This window comes from Pezoporus flaviventris, unplaced genomic scaffold (genome assembly GCF_033815535.1).
Source record: "Pezoporus flaviventris isolate CSIRO_AGI_PZ_B2104156 unplaced genomic scaffold, CSIRO_AGI_Pfla_v1 ptg000031l, whole genome shotgun sequence".
Lineage (NCBI taxonomy): Eukaryota > Metazoa > Chordata > Aves > Psittaciformes > Psittacidae > Pezoporus > Pezoporus flaviventris.
The window spans coordinates 25,200,477-25,221,502 of record NW_026892579.1 but is presented as its reverse complement, the minus strand read 5'-3'; the positions used below and the strand labels follow the sequence as shown (position 1 = coordinate 25,221,502).

Here is a 21,026-nt window from a genome sequence, read left to right as displayed (position 1 = left end):
CTTGTTTTTTCATTATCCTGCTTGAGTTCATAATTGCTGCTTTTGAAACTGCTGTTCTGCTGCATCTTTGACCAAGTGACATTATGACTAGATAAATACTGTATATATGTATATGTAGATCTTGAAGATCCATATTTGTACACACAATTCTAGTATATAAAAACATGTATTTAAATATATTGCAGGAACATATATTTAGATCCAGGCCTGTTGTTTTGTTTCACCTTCTAAATATGAAACATTATGGATTAACAAATACAATTCATTTTATGCAGCATGAGGAAAACTGTGAAAGGTTAGCCATCCAGCAGACAGGACTTCTTTCCAAAGAGATCCTTTAATCTTGGTCTAAGAAAAAAAAAAAAATCAGAAAAATCCTTAGGAAAGAAGATAGGCTGTAGGTATTTTATGTCACTGTCAAAATAAGGTAAGGTAGGACACAATGTCAGATCCATAATCAGTAAATTTAAACTTCCATATATTCTCATAATGATTGTGTTTTGATATAAGCAGAATAGTCTTCATTAAGGTACTTGTGTTTTCTTTTTTTCTTATACTCTTAATTTGGATGGCTGGGTAAAAGAAATAGCTGTCTGTATTAAGGACAGAATACAGTGGAGCGAGTGAACACACAGCTGCTGAGCCTTCACTACTGGCATGAAAATGTTGTCACCCTTCATATGTCAGTGTTCACAAAACTATATTTCACACTGCATAGAAAAATAGAAGCCATAGGACAAGGGGTAATGGGTACAAACTGGAACACAAGAGGTTCCACTTAAACTTGAGAAGAAACTTCTTCTCAGTGAGGGTGACGGAACACTGGAACAGGCTGCCCAGGGAGGTTGTGGAGTCTCCTTCCCTGGAGACATTCAAAACCCGCCTGGACGCATTCCTGTGTAACATTATTTAGGTGTTCCTGCTCCGGCAGGGGGATTGGACTAGATGATCTTTTGAGGTCCCTTCCAATCTCTAACATACTGTGATACTGTGATACTGTGATATGTGTTTTTTATATTAGCTCTTTTTCCCTTCTGGATTAAGTATCATACTCAGATTTTAGTGTTCAGTTTTGGCAATTTTCTCATTAACTGTGGAAATGACTAGTATTCTTAATAAAATGCTTGATATAACACTTGGTTGAATAGCATTGATGGGTTATGGAAAACGTTTTCTGCATTTGTTATGCTGTAGTAAGGGAACACAATTTAGCCTTCTCTATTATTTAAATAGCTTCTATTTATATTTTAATCTATTTCACTTATCTGCATTTATAAGAAATCCATCATGAAAATGCTAAAGTTAAAATCAAAATGAAAGAATAAAGATCTTGACAAAAGAAAGGATTGAATATTTTTATTTTGCTGAAAGGGAATTTGGTGGATTTAGTGATGTGCGGGAATAGGAATTCATTGAGGATTTTAAGATACAAAATTGAATAACTAGTGAAGAAAATCACATAGTCCTTCACAGGCAAAAAGGATGGCACACTTATTTAAAACTCAAGTTTGTCCCTGCTACCACCTTCCTTGAAAAAAAAAATGGTTGATTTTCAAGGCTTGTAATTATTTTTAAATTGAAAAAATAAAGGTGTCAGTCTCTGCCATTCTGCCCTGATAGGGTCCAGAAAATAATCTTGGTTATTCAACTTAAAGAAAAATGATACGTATATTTGACTAAAGAAGCATTCATTAACTTCTACTTTTTAACATTTTGGGGCAATACTAATGCACAGTAAATAATTTAATATATAGTTGTATTTTTATTAATTCCAGGGCTTACCAGGAGAACATGGGGTACCAGGAAGCCCAGGTGTTAAAGGAGACAAGGTATGTTTTAAGTGCCTTTTATTAAGCTTGATGTGCTAGAGCATATTAGACTCTCATCTCTGAAGTAACCTTCCATCTTCCGTAGCGCATCTGTGTGGCTGCTTTATGAACTGATTTTAAAATGTTCAAGTAGCAACCCCATCTCTGCTCCTTGGAGATGCTACAGGCCAGTTAGGCAACCCAGTTGCTGTTCAGATTCATAATTCAGATTCAAGGAGGTTGTGCTGGGCTCTTACTTAAATCTCTAAGTGTAGAAATGTCAGTTCAGGTCCTAACCACAGAACAGCCTTTTCAGTGCAGTGTTGTAACCAGACTATTCTGTAAAATCCCACTTCAGAATCAGACACATTCATCTTGGCAGAGCACTGAGGCAGCTATACTGTCTCAGATGTGAGCCAAGGCTGAGATCTCTTTATGGAATTTATCTTTTGATGGGTAGAAATCCCTTCGTTTTAATTCAGCCACACCAGCAAGAGTTAAAAATTGTATATATGATATGTTGAATGTAAGAAAAAGGGAAGAAAAGCAGGTACACAGGCATATTGTGTGATGTGTTATGGTATTTACACATTGTGGGTACAAGAGAAACTAATAAAATCCCTTAATAGTTTGAAGAAATGAGATGATGAAGAGGCAGGAGAAGAAAATAACTGGAACAATGAGCAAAATGTCTTGCAAGTGTGAAATAGTGTATTCAAAAAGAATCACAGAGGATGATGCAAGAGCATGCAAAAAACAAGAGGACAGCATAATAAAAGGCACAAAATCACCTGTGTGAAGGAGGAGTTGTAGAGATGAGCAGCAGGAGATGCTGCATGCATTGAAGTAAGAAAGAGAGATGCAAACAGGAATACCAATGAAGACCAGGATTTTAGCACTAGAGAGATATAGCTGAAGAAAGAGTCTGAAGCTGTTGCTATTAATTAATTGACAGGCTTTAATGATAATCTGTGGGGGCCTGGGGGCAAAGAAATGTAGATTAGATGCACTGCAAGCAAGAAAAACTGAGAGAATACTAGTTACTATTAGTGGTTGTGTGGTCCATGCCTCCTCTAAGTTTTGGCAGGGAAATATGTGGGTTTTTTTTCTCTGTTTCTTCCCACAGTAGTGGTACTTTCTAGGATAACCTTGACAATATTTAGAGGTTTTACATAAGAGGAAATTCTCTCATTTCAATTAGAGATTCAAATTTGTCTTGTAGGGGGAGCCTGGTGGGATTATGGGACCACCTGGACACCCAGGTCCTAAAGGTGATGTGGGACCTCCTGGGCCAAGTCTGCCTGGAGCACCAGTAAGTCCGTAACCTGAAAGGGCTATTATGACATTTTCTTGTAGGGACAACTGTTTAAGAATTCTCATTGTGCAATGAAAGAAATCAGATCAGCTTGCTTTAATATAATTTCAAAGTTGAAGCACACATTATAGTGGTAGTTGTAAATGCGCTGAAATATAGTCTAGAAATAGTGCAAGGCTCACGCGTATTCTCATTGTGCAATGAAAGAAATCAGAACAATTATTTCTCTTTAATGTATTTTCAAAGTTGAAACACACATTATAGAGATAGTTGTAAATGCACTGAAATGTAGTCTAGAAATAGTGCAAGGCTCACGCATGCTCCTAGTGACAGTGGTATTAATGAGGAAAATAAATCTAAATATTTCATAGTTTATTTATAAAGGCTGACTAATTTTGGCAGTAAAATTCAGATGGTCTCTTTGATTTCAAAACATAATTTGTTTATTTTTCCTGCAGTTTTTATTTTATTATTTTTTTATTTTTTTTTTTTTTTAGGGCCCCACTGGTATTCCTGGAAACCCAGGTCCACGGGGACCAAAGGTATAACAAATAAATATGTTATTTCTGTTTCTAAAAAAGGAAAACCAAAAAAGGTAATATGCTAGTTTACATTTTCAGAACTTTTGTAACTGAAAGCCTTGTACCCTTCTCAGGGAGAAAGAGGACTACCTGGTGTCCAAGGAGCACCTGGGGAGATGGGGCCCCCTGGAATAGGCATTCAGGGATCACCAGTAAGTATATCCACACCCAGGATTTTGACTTCTCACTGTGCATTACTGAGAAACTGCAATGATTAAACAAAGCATAGTAAAAATTCATGCCATGAACTCCCTACTGACTCAGCTCTCAACTCGGCATCTTTTCCCTTTATCTAGACCCAGAAACATTTAGAGCTAAGTGAGAAATCAAAGCCTTAGAGAACTGAAAGAGTCATTGACTACAGATGGGCTTTCTAGGGATGGTGTTCACACATCTTCAGACTGTGTCAGTTTCTAAGCAACAGTTGTTTGCTGTTATCAGCAAAATCTAGCCTGATTACTGGTACAAGAGAAGGGGTATACTTGACATTGCAGACAATGGCATTTTGAAATCCATGCTGGTACTGGAAGACATAAAGACATCGAAAAGGTGGAAGGTTTTGGCTTTGCATCAGCTTCTAGCTTTTGCATTTGTGATGACTGCTAATTACAAGATTAGATTCTACCACTTATAAATGAGAACCTTACAGTGCCAGGTACTGCACCAGGGAATAGTAAAGTCCTGATTTCGCACAGCTTGCTTCTCTCATTTCTGTGCAATTTAAATGTAAACATGAAGTCGATGCAGTCTATCTAGAGCTTTCATACTGAATAACTTGTATAGCAATAACTGTTTCAGTTACACAGTTTCTCGAGTTTGTTTGTTTCTGTTGCCTTTAAATAAAGCCATCTGCAGTGTCTTCAGAGTATTCAGTAAAAAAAATTATAATACTGATGGTTTAGATGACCGGTGCTACATATTATTATGTGAGTTCTACTGTGGTGAGGACAGCAATCTTTTTGCAGTCCAGACCAATATAGTCAGCTGATACATTTCAGTTTATTGGCAGGACTCAGGTACAGAGTGAAGATGTTTGATAAAGCTGACTAGAGGTTCACAATAAGATCTTAATCTAACATAGTAACCTTAAAAATTATTCAGTTAAAATATTTTCAAACCTGAATTTTTGAAATTATCCATTTGTATTCAAACAATATTTTTAATTATTATTATTCAGCTGAATATCAGCTTATCTTAAAAAACTCCTAGCTAAATAGCAAGTTTCACCACAGATCAATATTCTTTGATATTACTTGCCCTTAGAAATGGACCTCAGCAAAATCTCAAATTCTCTCATTTTGGCAAAATAAGATTTGGATTCAAAACCAAACTTAGAGAAAATCTTCCCTGCAATGTGAACCAGTTTCCCACATTCAGTACTTTTTTTTTACGGTGTTAATCTCCCTTATCCGAAAAAGTGTAACTATTGATTATTTGGAGTTTTCTTGCAGGGTCCTGTAGGTCCAGCTGGATCAGCAGGTATGCAGGTAGGATATATGTTTTTTCTTTATTATCAAAAAATAAATTAAGTTCAAGAAGTTTAGAATAAAAGAGAAATATTCTTAAATCCTAAATGATCTTTCCTGCTTTTAGGGCCCTAGGGGACCCCCAGGATTACCAGGAACTCCGGGTACCCCTGGTATTAATGTAAGTGACAGTTCTTTACATATACTGCGAAAAGTAATGTGTCTCTTGCCAATGCTTTAAGGCCATCAAATTTTATATTTGTTTCTAGGGTGCTCCAGGAAGAGATGGAAAGCCAGGACTACCAGGCCCTCCAGGTGATCCTGTACGTCTCAGACACATTTCTGCATAATGCAAATTTTCAGAATTATACTTTGATAATTGCTGTTAAAATGTTGAAAAGGAAAGTTTGGGATTCCAAAGCTAATTTTGCTACGCCGCAGAAAGAAGACATTAATTTTTAATTAAATTCTGAGAATATTTAGTTTCTAATGCAGTAAATTCCCCTTAGCACTTAGGAAAGTTAAGTGGCTGGGTTTGAAAACAAAAACACTAAGTAAATTCTGGCCCCATGTTTTAGAAAGCACTTGAGTATCACTAACTCCTCAAAGGCCTAAATTCAGTACCTGAAAGCTGGTCTATCACTGGCATTGAGTATAAAGGTAGAACTCAAGTCAGTGTTGCAAAGATTGAAATATACAATGAGCTTCAGTTAGGAATGTGTATAAAAATAACAGGAAAAAGGCACCATGAATACAATTTGAAAGACCGGTAAAGTCTGTTACTTAATAATCATGTATATCAAATTATAAACTGTGTGAAGAAGCTGAGCAATTCAGTAGTTTTTACAGCACACTGAAAAAATTAATTGCTCTTCAGAGAATACATAAAATGATTTTTTTTAACAATTGTAATAATAATAAAAAAAAATTAGTTAAAGATATTTTAGATACAGCATGAAGATCTGGTGTTATTCACCCAAAGAATGAACCAGAGCGGTCTATTAATGATTAGCAGTTACTTTTGAGTACTTTGAGAAAGATTTTGAGAAAGAGAGAGATGCTAACAGAAAACTTATCTTCATAAGAGGTGAATAGAAGAGGAGCCAGAGTATAATGGGTCACTTGAAAGGGAAAAAAAAAAGAAAAGGCTAATTGCAAGAAAGATATGAAATATTTTAATTTTAAGTACCAGGGGTATGAATGATAAAGTGGAAACACAAGATGGCATAGTTTTGTTAAGAACCATGCATGGAATAAAGCAGATTTCTGGTTTTGGAAGGTAAACTTTTTGAGAAATATAGGGAAGCAGTCATGTTATATACCTTGGCCTCAAGAAAAAATTGAGATTGTCCTCATGATGTTTTGATAAGCAAGCAAAAGCTGTTTTTGAAGTAACTGCCATATAGTTGATGCTCATCAAAATATATGATAGGAGTGTCTATCACCAGATTACTGTCAATTTTGGAAAGAGGGGTCTTGTCAGTGTTCTTGTCAGTGATTTGATTAGGAAAAGTAGATGTAAAATCTGCAATTGAACTGGGAAAGATTGCTAGCTTTTTGAAGATACAATCAAAACTTAATATTCAGGGACAGTCTGAAGTCAACAAGATTAAACGTGAGAAAATGAGCATAAAGTGCTTGATAAGAAAAAAAATCCTTTAAGTAGGATAGGTTTGGAAGACACAGTGCACTGCAAATTAAATGTAAGTGAATAATCTGATGCCGTTGCTAAACAGGCAGGACTACTAACAGGAGAATTATTGCCTTTTGCTCTCTTCAAATACTCTTCTCTTTGGAGAGAACATTTTTAAAGAAAGATGTAGCCTGCAAGAGTAAGCCAGAGAGTTAAGGCCATTTTAACACTTTCAGAAGGTCAGCATATATCAGAGAATACATAATTACATCAGATTTTCATTCTGTATATCAAATGTCTTCAACTAATTCTTCTTTCTTAATTATTATTATTATATTATTTTATTTCATGTGTTCCCTGATATATGCCTTTACTCAGAGTTCAGCATATGCAACCACGAATCTGCAGTATGTGTGCAGTTATGCTGTACTTGCTGTATATACAGAGCAGATGAACTGTACGGCAAAAACGTGGTAGGCTTGCTCTCATACATGGTGTGCCCTTGCAGCTAAATGTTAGGGACTTTTCACACTGAGGGCTTGGGAGCCTGTAACATAAAATGGTACTGCAGCTAAAATAAGAATGTTAGAAACAGAGACTGGGGAAACATTTATGTAGTCCAGCAGAAAGCCAAACAGGGAATAGAGTAATAGCCTGCCTATCTGTAAAATGTCACAAGGAGAAGGATGAAAAGTCACGCCATATAGAGATGTAGTTGTTATTTTTAAGCCTTGTTACAGGTTTTTAAGAGCAGGTGATGCTGTCTGTGTACAGATTACCTTTATGCAGAGGATGGACTTCATACCTTTACATAGTTATGTCCTGAAGTTGTATTAGGTGGCTGTCTCACCCTAGAAAACTTGGTATAGTTTCAAAGGTGCCGATGCTACCTGTAAATGGTAAACTGATTACAATTATGGTTAAGCATGTTCAGCAGTGTTTCTCCTGACCTTGTGTTTGATACCTGTTGCCACCAACTGGCAGTCCAGTGGGTTTTTTTAATTTGCTACAAAAGTGCTCACTTTTTACTTTGTTCTTCAAGGTGGAAATGACTGAAACAGACTGAACAATTAACAGATTTTGGATATGTCTAGTTTTATAGTATGCCCAGGGCTATTTTTGCTTCACCATTTGCAAGAAGAAATGAACATTGGTAATTGAAGAGTCCATTTGTGAGTGAAGCTGATACCCAGTGCAATCAGTTTTTAAAGGAAGTCTTTAAATATAAGTTTAATGGCAGCTCTTGGAAATCCGACATATATTGCAGTGAAACGTAAATCTGTTGATTGAGCTTCAAATAGGTTATCTTTAGTATTGGTAGTAATTTAGCTATGGCACCACAGAGTTTTGTACTCATACTTAATGTTTAAATGTGGGACAAAACACTACACATGTTGCTGTAGCTGGATTTTTTCTGATATCTGAGTTCGTTTATTGAAGTTAGCTCTGGCATCTCCCCATTTTGTGCTACAGTTCACAGTAGAGTCAAAGCCTAGGAGAAAAGAGAATTAGAACTTTTGAAGATAGTCAGGTGAGAATAGTCTGTGAGACTTCCCAGTAGTGGTAAATTGTTGATGGTATGCTACATAGTAATATATTAATACTACTTCTAAATTAAATTTACTGTGTTCTGGAGTTGCACTATTGTCATGCTTTAAGGAACTTGATTGAAGTTGATTGAAGTTGTAATGAGAATGTGTCTCCTTCAAGTGTGCACATTGTTAGGTTGGATGGAGAGCAATATTTAACTATATTTGGAACCCTTATTTTTCTTTTGCATTTGCATAAAAAAAAGCTTCAGCCAGTATATATGCAACCAGTTATGTGTATAACAGTATAAACTTTAGAAGCAAAGAGAACCCATCAGAGTTGGTAGCATTCTATAAAACATGAACTGCAGCTTCCTTTTTTAATTTCAGATTGCACTGCCACTTGTGGGAGACATGGGTGCTATACTGAAGGTAAACATTTTCAGATATAAATAAATTTTTTTTTTTACTATAAGCATGCTTTTTAAACCAGAGTATGCACTTGAAAGTTTGGATATGTTCAGTTTTGACCTACTGAGCTAGCCTAAATTAATTGTGAGGTTTTATTGATTTTTGATTTATTTTTTTAAAAATACTCAAGAAATTTATTTTATAGGAATTTCACAAAATAGCATTTGAATGGTACATGAGGCCATGTAGTAGGTATGAGGTATGTAGCCAACAGGTGCCTGTTCAGCACATCCGATCCACAATATGAATTACTACAGGTATACCTCATTCTTTGTTTTACTTTGAAGCATTAATATTGGTAATACACCAAGTGGGGAAAATAGTCTAGAATTTCTAAGGTATTACTTTGAAAATAATAAAATTTGAAGTGATCTGCAGTATTCCCAAAGGAAAAGTATATCAGGAGGATTTCAGTATGAATAGCATGTATCATTTCCTAGAAAAGCGATTCTACCATCCTTTGTTAATACATGTACTTAGGTTTTATTGACCTTCCATTCATAAATTTGATTTATGTTTAGGTTTGTCTTTCATTTTTCCCCCTGATTCTTTTGTAAATGTATTGTCTTTCTCCTGTATGTGCTTTTCTACATCTTTGTCAATACTCTCTCTTAACAATTCCTTTCCTTATGCTTCATTCTTCATCACTCTGTGTTTTGTGGTTAGCATCTCTGTAAGATTTGCTGCAAAATGCTTCTTTCAACAAACCCGATATCACTTACTTTAAAGTAACTATACATTTAAAGCTGGTGAGAGCAACAAGTATACTTATCCTACCTGATCCTTAAAAGGGAGAGGATTTGCTCTTCCCAAACACAGGCATGTCTGGGACTACTCAAATCAGTCATTTGTGAGTCCTCTCAAAATGTATTTGTTAGCATAGTTTGAGTGTGTGAGAGATGGGGAGGGAAACAAGGATTATCTGAACAAGTATAGTGTAGAAGAGATAAAGGACTGAAGATAAAGCTTTGAGGTAGAATGATTGGAGGTCTGCAGACCTTCTGCCTATGTCATAAAAATAGTTATTTTTCACTTTGCTTTCTGTGTGTTCCTCAGGGTGATCCTGGCACAAGAGGTCCACCAGGCATCCCTGGTAGAGAAGGGCCAAAGGTAAGTTTTGAAGAGTGTTTTATATTGCTTTGTTAGTTATTAAAAGTAAAAGGCCAGACTCTTACCCCTGACAGCCTTGACTTTTTTGTCTGAATCCTATCCCTGTGGCACCTGAGCAGCTTAAAGACTGTTTTAACAGTTCAGCCCTCTTCCTATGTCACTTCAGCTTTCCTTTCAGGAAAGTGAGCAAAATAGCCTGAATGGAGTCCCACACCAGGATAGCTTTTCTCTGTTTTGCATCCATTAAAGCTAGCTCAGATTTGACTGTTTATTAGTGCATTGCCATCTACAGGCTTATTTTAGGTGACTCAGGCGGGCAAGAATCCTGCAGTGAAGAAGAAAACCACCTGTGTCTCCTTCAAGCGTGCAACATCTGGACCACCCTTTGCCTTTGCCCCATATTCCAAAGAGATTAGCACAACTGTTTTTCTGAGACTTGAAGTTTCACTGATGCCAATCAAAATTCTGCTTCACTGTAACTGGATCAAGTGCCACATGGTTTGGCATATAGGTATCTCCTATAGTTGAGCCTAATTTCATGGAAGTGTCGTTCTCTGTTTTGGGAAGCGTTTAAATTCTTTGCTATTACTTATATGTCTGCTCTTGGCTAGTTTGCCTATTAGGAAATGAACCACATGTTGCCTTTCACCTTGATGGAAGGCATATTTTAAAGCTTTCAGGTAGTATTGAGCATTTTTTTCTGTTTTAAGCACTATTGTTATGAGGGCTTCATGTATTAAATGCAGGGCATAAAATGCCCTAGGGAGCATGAAATTCATTGTTTGCTAACAGAAAGTATTTGTTTGAATGTTACATTTTCATAGGGAAGCAAAGGTGAACGTGGGTTTCCTGGGCTTGCTGGAGAGAAAGGTGATGAGGTAAAGTTATTTCATTTTTATAATGGTTGCATTCTTATCTGAACCTGAATGAAGATCGAGACTGACAGTGAAATGCACAGTGTTATTCAGTTATTTAAAACTGCCGAGATACTAATGTATTGCTCTAAATACATTCTGAATTTTCAACAAGATTAAATGCTATTATTCAATTAAATAACATCAGTTTAATTTTTGTCTGAGGGTTTTTGCTCATTTGTGTATTATAAAGCCTCACATACATTTAAATGCTAATTTTTAAGAGTGTAGGATAGAGCAATAAATAGACAAATGCCAAATGTTTTCAGAAAATACTTCATGTTTTGTAACATATTTGCTTATATTGTGCTAGTTCCCCTTTAGAATTCATTTTCAAAAACATTCCATTAGGCAAATACTCTGATGGGAATGGTTATAGCAGCAATTACTACTAAATGGAAACTGGAAAATGTTTGAAGAGACTGAATTTAAAATATTTACAGTATTTTCCATCATATGGTGTATTCTTAGAGTTATTTTTATGTTGTTGTGAAGAAGGGAAAAAGTTATGTCACTTGTGGTGCTAAATCCAAAATAGCTGCTGTAGTTTTAATTTTAAATTGAAATATTTGCAATTAACAAGAGCAATCTCTGTCAATAAATAAATAAATAAAAATAAATCACCTAAGCAGAAGCTATTAAAGAAATGAATCTAAGTAAATATATTAATTTTGAATAAATTTCAGGATCCTTGGTTTTCAAAAGTAAATAGTTAAATGAGGAAAAAAACAAAGATGCTACAGAAGCTTTTAAATAGGTATTCCTGCTACTGCTCTGCCCCAGAATTTAGAAGACTATCAGACTAAAGTGTCAGGCTTATTTTTCCTTTTATTTTTACACAATCTATACAGCTCATTCTGTCTTTGCTTCTTAAAAGCAAGTGACTCCTGAAGTTGGATTTAGAACACATACCTTAAAATGATGGTGCAGGCTACAAGTAAAGCACAAGCAGAATTTTGCTTAAAAAACAAATAGGAAAGTAACACATCCTTCATTTGCCCTATATGGTACTTGGAGAGTTCAACCCTAGCAAGTCTGAGGCATTAGCAAAGCAGTTTCAACAATTTAGATACTATTTGACTGCTGAGAACCAAGTGAAACCTTAAGGCAATTAAAAATGTAATAAGGAAAAGGCATGATTATAACTGGCAGTTAGTTTTTTTAAAAGGACTCCAGAGTAAATAAATTCCAATTATTTTTTTTATTATTATTGATTTAGCAGTGTGTCATGCTGTGTTAGTAAGTTACCCATTTACATGCTTCTTCAGTTTGATAGCTGGCTAGCTGCCTTAGGTCTGATGTTTTCAGTGTTTAGCAGCAGCTTTTGATTATGACATTATGAGGGTGCAAGTGAATTTATTTCCAGAAAAAATGAAAGAGTTTCTGAAGTTTAAGTGCAACCTTTTTCTACAAATTTCTGGATTTTATTCTCATTTTTATGATTTAGTTAACATGGAAATGGGAAGAGAGATTGTGAAGCCCACCTGAAACTCTTTGAAATACGCTCATTAGCTTCCATGTGCTTTTGAATAGCCCTTTAATCTTTGTTGAAACTTAGTTCTCTTCCTTTTTAAAAGATTCTTTTCTCCAGGGGAGGATTTTTCTAACATCAGTAGTGAGAATTACAGAAAATGTTCCTTTGGCTTCATATTCATTTTTCAGGTGACTGTATCATCACAGTTAAGTAAATCAAAATGAGCAGAGAACACATTAGCACTTGGATTGCCACTCTGAAAAGGTGCAGAGGTGGACCAGTGTCCTCTGTGTGTAGCAGCAAGAAAAGGAAATTAATGTCTCTCTCCATCTCTGCATCTTTCCTGATTTATTTCTGCCTGAAGTTTTTCCTTCAGTATCTCAGTATTTCAGGACTTGTGTCCTCTCTGGTTTTCCAGACTACCCCTTTAGCCATGCCTTCTTAAACACTGCATTTAATATAAGAAAAAGATCTTTTCTGAGGTCACTCCTCTTGTCAGAGGGTAGGCACCCTGTGCAGATAAACTGAACCACTGTTTGGAAGGGACTAATTTCCCTTTGTGACTTATAGGGGTCACCAAGAGTGATTGGCTCTCATTAGTACATGACCTGTACCTGTCTAAAATTGCGTCTAAGCCTGGTGTTTTAGAAGAAAGACTTAAATGACATGCAGGCTTGTCTCGAATCCTAGCTGTATCCACTGTAGTAAGCTGCACACCTGTATATTTAGTAAGTGGACACCAGAATCCATCAATTTTCAGACAGCTGCATACAAAAAGATCAGGAAAGTAGTTCATTAAGTACTATGAAAAATGTCATGTTCTGCTATCTAAAAAGCAAAAGCTATAAATTGAGCAGAAAGCACCTTTGCATTTAGATACCATCAGGTAAAAATGAGAAATCTGTGCATTTGTCTTCTCTCCAGAAAAAAAAAAAACAAACAGAAAAAAAACAAAAACTTTAGTGGTAGAAAATAGAAAATTATTCTCTAGTCCTGCTATTTTCTGCACAATTAAAGACAAAATGATATAGAGGACATAAGCTAACAATGTGAAAGATTGAAGGACAAGTGTTGTCAGTCAAACAAGCAGTTGCCTCTTGCCTTGTTCAATGATAATCTCTTCTTTCCATGGTGGGTTTGACTTTTTTCATTCCTAAAAATACTGCCAAACTTTTAGATAAAAATGAGCTTTAATGTAGTTTATGGTACTGCTAAACATGCTGGATATAAGTAGTTTCCAGGTAGTAAGTGGGAGAGGAAGTACTCATATGCTCTTTTAATTCCCAGGGCCTTCAAGGTGCTCCTGGATTGCCAGGCATTCCAGGACCCAGTGGACCTTCTGTAAGTATGTGGTATCACCTGTGATCTAATCTATCTCTGCAGAGGTTTCTGTAACTATCTAGTAAAACTTCACATTCTTAGTTCCTTGTCCTGTCTTTTGGCTTTTTGGATAGTAATAATACAATCTTGCCCATAGTGGTTCTAATAAAAGAAACTATGTTGTGAGTTGATGTTACTGAAAATACTGTCATCGTCTGGGCTCAAAGTTTATGTAAGTTAAATGGGTTTGGAGTGTTGGCATTGCTAGAGACTCTGAGGTTAAATGACTTATGATGTGCATACTTGAAGTTAATGATGTATTTCTACCAAGTTACAGTAATATTGTTAATAATAAAAATCTAAAAATAATTCCAGCTAGGCATTCTGAAAACATTTAATGTTGAAACCAAGTAATCACTTGGTTTCATAACTGCAGAAGTATAAGAATAAACTGGAAATATTTCAAGTCACTGAAAGCTATAATTAAAAATGTTGATATTTCTGGGAAAACTACTTTTGGAGGGTTTTTTTAACTTTATTTTTGACATATTGGATGGGATTACATTAGTTAGTAGGATCATTATGATTCTATGAATTTCTAGGTTGCTGATGGTACTGATGCTTCCCTTCTTTTAAAAATTGTAACCCATTTAGGAATTTTAGTGTACAATATGTAAATTGACATTTTAGCAGTAAAAGATGATTCTTAGCAGTATTAAAAGGTGCCATTAAGGTAGTGCATTTAGTCTGCAAAGGTGAAAATGCAACTGTAAACACAAGTTTTATCCTTCAAAGGGCTAATCGGAAGGATACAGCTGTGGTATCAAACAGAAGAGAAACACATAAGCCTGGAGGAGAAGCATAGTTCGATTTAAATGACCTTCAAGGAGTACAAGATTTAAAAACTAAGCTCTGGTGCAAAAATACTGTGTTTCATTGTTTCTTAACTAATATAAACCAATACTGTATTGTGCAGGGAGTCACAGGAAGACCTGGACATCCCGGTCCAGCAGGGTCAAAAGGCGAAAAGGTATTCCTGCTTTCTAGTCTTGGCAAAAATCCATGCAGGTTCTGCAATCCCATTATATTCCAATGTTTTGGGTTTTTTTTAATATAGAGTGCAAACAAGAGCTTGACGTATATTTTCAAATTAATTTTTATTTGTGTCCTAATGCAAGTGCTTTTCCCCCCCAAATGTACTATGGGCTTATATATTGAATCACAGTCCTTGTGGTGTGTGTAAATTGCAGAGCATGTGCTCTAAGTATGACATACTATATAGAATTTAGGAAAGTGAAAATACATTTGTGAAACAGTATATTGACTAGTTACTACTCGCTTTTCTTCTAATTCTTTTACCACTATTTTAGTCAAAAGTAATTACATAAAAGCACTTCACAAGTACTGAAAGTTATTAAGTATAAGTTACTCTGCTAAAATACAGAAGCTTCCTTTATACTTAATTTAAACTCCTACAGCACTGTTTTTTGTCAATGTTTTATGTGCTCTTTTATCAGGCACTGGATATTATTGATTATAACTAAGATCAAATTCGTTTCTTGGGCACCTCAGATAAATGAAATACAGAAGACACAAACTTAGTTTGTTGCAAAATATTTTCTGGCACAAGTTCTCGATTTGCATATGAATACACTTTTCTGATCTTTTTTTTAACTTCAGCCTGGAATTTTCCAGGCATAGCACTGTCACATCAAGATATATGATCCTACTAATATTCTACAAAACCTTGACTCTGGTATGAGTAACAAAGGAAATTATTTTGTAAAGCTCTGAAATTATTTTGGTATAGAAACTGATTGAAAGCTGTCTCCTTGCCGGCCATAATAGAAAAATTTACCACACATTTCCTTTTTCTGTAACCATGTGGTTCCTTGTTTACAGTTCACATGTAGGTGAGAATGAGAAGCCACTGCTCTATAACTAGTGTCTCATAAATCAAAAAGGGCAGAAGTTAGATGGCTGAAGAGTAAACTGAAATATAGCCAGAATCGCTTGCTGCTTCTCTTTCATCTGATGAATATGTTTGAGAAATCATATAATATGCTCTCTAAATTAGAGTATTTTTATTTCCCATGAAGTACTCCAGGTCACCCATGGAGGCTGATAGTTTCTATCAGTTAGCAGGGCCATTTGGAAATTATCTTTGTGTAAACAGTTATATTTTTCTGTGTATTTTTCCAGTGAGCTAATTGTTGCCATTGAACATTTAGCTTGCCTTTTGCTACCCTAAGAATTTTGAATATGCAGCCTGAGTATCTCACTGACTTATGTTTAATAAGATGCAGTGAAGTCAGTGAAAAATTCTGGCAAATTTGTTCCACATTATACAGTGCTTTTAACTGGATTGTAGAGATGAGACTTTTAAAAAAAATTGGGAAATTTGATGTTGAAACCTTTTCAACTCTTCACTGTTCAGAAACTCCACCATTCTGCTGGGGCAAAAACTCAAAAGCTTTATTTTTTTTTTTTAATATAAGTAGTTCAGTGCACATCAGCAGAACAGACTGTGGATGCACAGTTGAATATTCAAAAATAAAACCCCCAAGAAATATATTAATTGTATACCTAAATAAAGATCTTTATTTTCATTCAGTGTGTTCTAAATAAACTGAACTTCTGAAACTATAGCTCTTTTGTATTTACCTGTGAATGATTAACTGAAGACTAGCTTTTGCAAAATAATGGACAAAACATAAAATTTCTGTTAACTTTTGTCTACCAGTTGCTTAGAAATTGATACTTTTTCCCTTCCTCTCTCTCCTGGTGTTTACGAAATTTTTCACAACCCAGGTTACCACTACCGTTTTGCCACAAGGAAGTTAATACAATAAAGCTTCAAGTAACTAACAAAATAAAAAACTAAAGTAACAATTCCTAACTTTCCTAAAGCTTAAGCAGGAGCTGGGCAGGAAAATTTAGTCGTGATACTAGCTGCTCATATTGACTGTACCTCTTGTTTATTGTCATTATGGTCGTTATAGCTTGGGTATGGAATAGATCAGGACATAAGTTACAGTAAATGAGTTACGTGAATCTCTTGCTGTACTAGGGTAGTGAAGGTTCTCCTGGGCAACCTGGACCACCTGGGCCTCCGGTGAGATATTTTCTTGTTTATATTTTGAATGTTATATTAGGAACAATGCACCTGTGGTTAAAGTGTAACATAATACAAAGAATTGACTGTCGATCTAATATGTATTAATAATGCAGGAAGACAAGTCTTTTTGCAAAAGGTTTCTGTAATCTTCTTTTTTCTTTGATTCATCAGGGAATAATTTCAGTTCAATAAAACCATCCTAGAAACTTGGTCAGTTGAGTTAACCTTGGTGCTCAGTGTTACTAGAGTAATTTATGCAGCTTGGGTACCTGAAATCAGGGAACTCAGGGAACCATGGAGCAACCTGGACTCCAAATTAACTGGAATAGTACCTAACACAAAATCAGTTCTGGAGAATTAGGATAATAAGAATATCAAAGTGTAACATACACTGAGTTTACAGGTTTCTTGTTTTTTAATTAAAAAAAAAGGCCCAAGCTGCATTGGTATGTATCTTATGTTCTTGCTGAAGTGTCTAGAAGCCTTGAAAAGTTGTTTGAGAATGAAAATGATGCCACAGCTTTGCTGGGCTAGAGGGCTTGAACAGGGCAAGAGTTCTCTCTTTATAAGTCGTAGTTGTGACGCTTTCCTGGTATTTATGTTTTAAAGGGTATGCCTTACAATGAAAGAAATGGAATGAGCAGCTTATATAAACTCCAGGTATTTCTCTTTAATATTTTTGTTTTTCAATCAATACCTCATTCTAGCCCAACTCAACTTTTAAACTTGCTGTTACAGGGAGGTGTGAGTGTCGCTAGTTATCCAGGCCCACCAGGACCTCCTGTAAGTATTAACAGAAACATAATTTCTAATAGGTAATACCAAAAAATATCATCATATTGTGTGAATTTTTTGAGTTTTTTTAATTGTGTTTCCACTTCATTTATTTGCAGGGTCCCAAAGGAGATCCTGGCACAGTGGTATGTATGTATTTTTTGATCATGTTAGAGATTTCACCAAGTAATTCAACACAATTGTAGTCACAAGGGTAGAAGAGTCCCTTGATAGTGTTTAGCAGGTAGCTTACCTCCTGCAAAATCAGTTCATCTGAAAAAGCCTATTAATTCCCAGGCTTGTGAATTTTGTAATTTCTGGTTAAAAGTTCTAAGTGATAATATAATGAATGACTGAACATAGTATTAACTACTTGTGGATTCATCTCTGCTGAGCTGTCCCTGGATATATCTAAGAATAAAGAATGTGAAATAAAAGTAGAAAATATCTTAAGAGCTATTAGATTGTTCTCAACAATAAATTTGAAAGTGATAAGGGAGAAAGAGCAGTGTGCTACATCATGCTAGCCAGTAACAACTAAAAGTTAATATTTAATTTGTAAATGGCGTGATGGTTAACTACAGTATGCTCACATTGCTTCTGGTGAGCAAGATAGTGATCATGGGAGCTCCTATACCCTTCAAATATGCATTTTGGCATTCAAAAGCAGATTAGTTTAACTTTCTGATATTTTTTTCCTGTAAGAGTTGTGTTATGTCTTTTTCACGTGATCTGTCTGTAAAAACTATGGGGTGGAATGACAACTAGTGGAAGAATCTTGAGAAGTTGCATAGGGCTAACTGCCAGCAGAAGGTAGATCCAAATCCTGACCTGGTGTCCATTTTTCCCAAGGTCTTTGACATGTGTGTAACTTGGCTTTAAAATAAAGGAACTGTATTTGTCATTAGCTTGTGCCCTGTCACTATAGTTCATAGCCTTCTAATCTACATTTTAAACTGATTTCTCCCCTGGAGTATGTTTTTGCCACAGAAAAGCTTCAAGGCCTATACAGTGTCCTAGTCTGTGTGTCCCTTGCTGCAGAATAAGCTTTGTTTAGGGAACAGAGCACAGAATTCCTTGGAGGTTGGTTCTCTGGTTGACAGTATATGATTACATGTTCGGACTCTACTGCCTCGAGGTGCTTTAGAGCTGACTGTGGCTTGCAAGAACACTGTGGGGGAGTCTTCTGGATTACATTCTTCATCAAAATTAAAGCTGTTGAATCCAGTATTCACACAGTGTCTCTGGGAAAAGCTTAATTTACAGATCGCTAAAACAGGGCATAACAAAATCTGTTCACCTGGTAACTGGTTAGCTGTTTTACTAATGTCAAGTTAAATAATTTTTTCTCAAAGTCTGCTGTTGCTTGTTGTTCAACATTTCTCATGTAGAGTACAGAAATTCTAATGTATTCAATCTTTTTAATTAAAAAAAAAAAATAATCAGGGAGACCCAGGACCAATGGGATTGCCAGGACTGGAAGGACTCCCAGGGGAAAAGGTAGGACTCTTAAAAACAAGTCATGGCTTTCTAGTGGCAACTATCTGCATCTAAATGTTTTCTGAAACCTTGTTTTTTGAATCTTTTTTTTGCAGTGTAAGTTACTGTTTCAGCTTGAAAAACACTTGTATATTTATCTGTATTTCCTTTTTTTGCTTTACTGTGGATCTAAATCACCAAACATAAAATTTCACTTTCTACAAATGAAAAATTGTGTGCAGGAGGTCTTGTAATATTTTATTTTCCTAACTTGATAGAATGCTACTGTATACTATATGTAGTATATACTATATATGACTATATTACTTCATAGTAATATAGTTAACATGTTCCTAAGTATGGTCACTAGTTCATGTTCTCTAGACATTGCCTTAGGCTTAGAGTCCATCTGTCTTGTTCTAAGAGTGTAAATGTCAGTATAAGTTCAGATGAGTATAAAAATGCAGAAAAGAGTTAAAATGGAGGGAGAGACCAGTTCCATACAGTTCTTGTTGTATGCATCCTGCTTCAAAGTGAGCAGAACACTCTTTTCTTGGACTGTTGCTCATTATTCTAAAAAAGTCCCCTTGTATTGTTTTTTGCTGTTGTTGCACACTTTACTGTGTGTATGATGCCACTGTAGCACATCCTGAAATGTATCATGCATCGTCATGCACCTCCTTTCTGTGGTTCAAGTCTGTATTCCAGGACTAGGAAATGATCCCTTCCTTCAGCTGGGGGCATGTTTCAGCATTTCACTTACTAGTTGTGGAGGCTGATATGAATTTAGAGAAAAGCTTGTCATGAAATGCTAAAAAATTTAAGATTTTGCTGTTCATTTCTAAATATGGCAAAGTACAAAAAAATCACTGGAGAAATGAAAAAATCTGTATATATGTTTTCTGTCAGTGAAAACAGACTTTGCCCATGTATTATAAATTTAAGAAAAAATTTTTTTTAATTGAATATTTATTCAGCTTTTTTAATTACATGTATTTCAATGATTCATATAAAAATAGCTTTCTGAAACATATTTTTCACCAAAAACCAATGTAAATTAAAATTTTCTCTCTCAAAATCATTGCACAGTACTCCTACTTGTGCAGACTGGGGATTGAAAATATCTAAGGTAGGTGTCTATACTGGATGTTACATGAGATGATTCTTGCTCTGGAATACTACGATTTACAAGCAATTAAAGACTAATCCGATTTCAAATGAACAATCACAGGGAAATATTACTGGTTTAACTGAGACAAAGTGGGGACAAGAATTAAACAGAGAATAACCAATGGAGCAGATTATATAAACAAGCTTAGTGAGTGTTTGGCCCTTTTCCAAAGTAAAAATATCCTTTCCTTAGCTAAATTGGTCACATTTCTGGTGTAAATAAATGAACAGAAGCACAGGGTCTGAGGGTCTGCCTGCCAGTGGCCTAGTACATGCTGGTTTTTAATTTAGAGCTATTGCATACCTCTGTGTACCATCTTCCCCAGGCAATGCTGGCTGTAATTTCACGATAATTTTGTGAACTGCCCTAAGGACTTTGTGTCCTTGCGGTGAAATTTCCTTTCCCTTAGCTATGCTGACACAGTGGTTTGTGCAACCATGCTGCAACTCACATTACTGGAAGGACCAAAATAACTCTTAAAAGACAAATGTTGCAAAGGAAGTGTTAGGAATTTCTAGCTCCACTGTCATAGCCAATATATAGGGAAAACACCACAATACAAATTCTGGGTCCTGAATAACCACAGGGATAGAATGCAGAGCTCCAGGCAATATACCCTGCTAAATATACTCCATGCTCAGGTGTTCCTGAGGTGCATGTTGTGTTCCTCACTGAGTGGTGAACTTGCATTAAGTGTTTTCTGCTAGCCTACAGAGCAGGAGAGGTTGAACTGTGGCCTGTAAGCTGCTGGCCAAGCTTCTCCCCCCAGGCACAAGATCAGACATTTAACTTACCATCTGTCTACTCTTTGTGTAATGGAGTTAAGTGTTTCCAATTACCAGCATTATCATTGCACTACCTGA

At 35.7% G+C, this 21,026-nt stretch overlaps 1 protein-coding gene across 4 annotated transcripts in view; it reads left to right on the top strand.

Moving 5' to 3' along the window:
- COL19A1 (collagen type XIX alpha 1 chain) overlaps positions 1-21,026 on the top strand; it is a 180,486-nt gene that overhangs the window by 134,959 nt on the left and 24,501 nt on the right. For all 4 annotated transcript variants that reach the window (XM_061460530.1, XM_061460531.1, XM_061460529.1 and 1 more), the window contains 17 exons: positions 1,776-1,829; positions 3,031-3,120; positions 3,621-3,665; positions 3,779-3,856; positions 5,156-5,191; positions 5,298-5,351; positions 5,440-5,493; positions 8,723-8,764; positions 9,860-9,913; positions 10,738-10,791; positions 13,589-13,642; positions 14,598-14,651; positions 16,692-16,736; positions 17,349-17,399; positions 17,478-17,522; positions 17,633-17,659; positions 18,960-19,013. In XM_061460530.1, the coding sequence (XP_061316514.1) occupies positions 1,776-1,829; positions 3,031-3,120; positions 3,621-3,665; positions 3,779-3,856; positions 5,156-5,191; positions 5,298-5,351; positions 5,440-5,493; positions 8,723-8,764; positions 9,860-9,913; positions 10,738-10,791; positions 13,589-13,642; positions 14,598-14,651; positions 16,692-16,736; positions 17,349-17,399; positions 17,478-17,522; positions 17,633-17,659; positions 18,960-19,013 (891 nt within the window). The remainder of the gene's footprint in view (positions 1-1,775; positions 1,830-3,030; positions 3,121-3,620; positions 3,666-3,778; positions 3,857-5,155; positions 5,192-5,297; positions 5,352-5,439; positions 5,494-8,722; positions 8,765-9,859; positions 9,914-10,737; positions 10,792-13,588; positions 13,643-14,597; positions 14,652-16,691; positions 16,737-17,348; positions 17,400-17,477; positions 17,523-17,632; positions 17,660-18,959; positions 19,014-21,026) is intronic.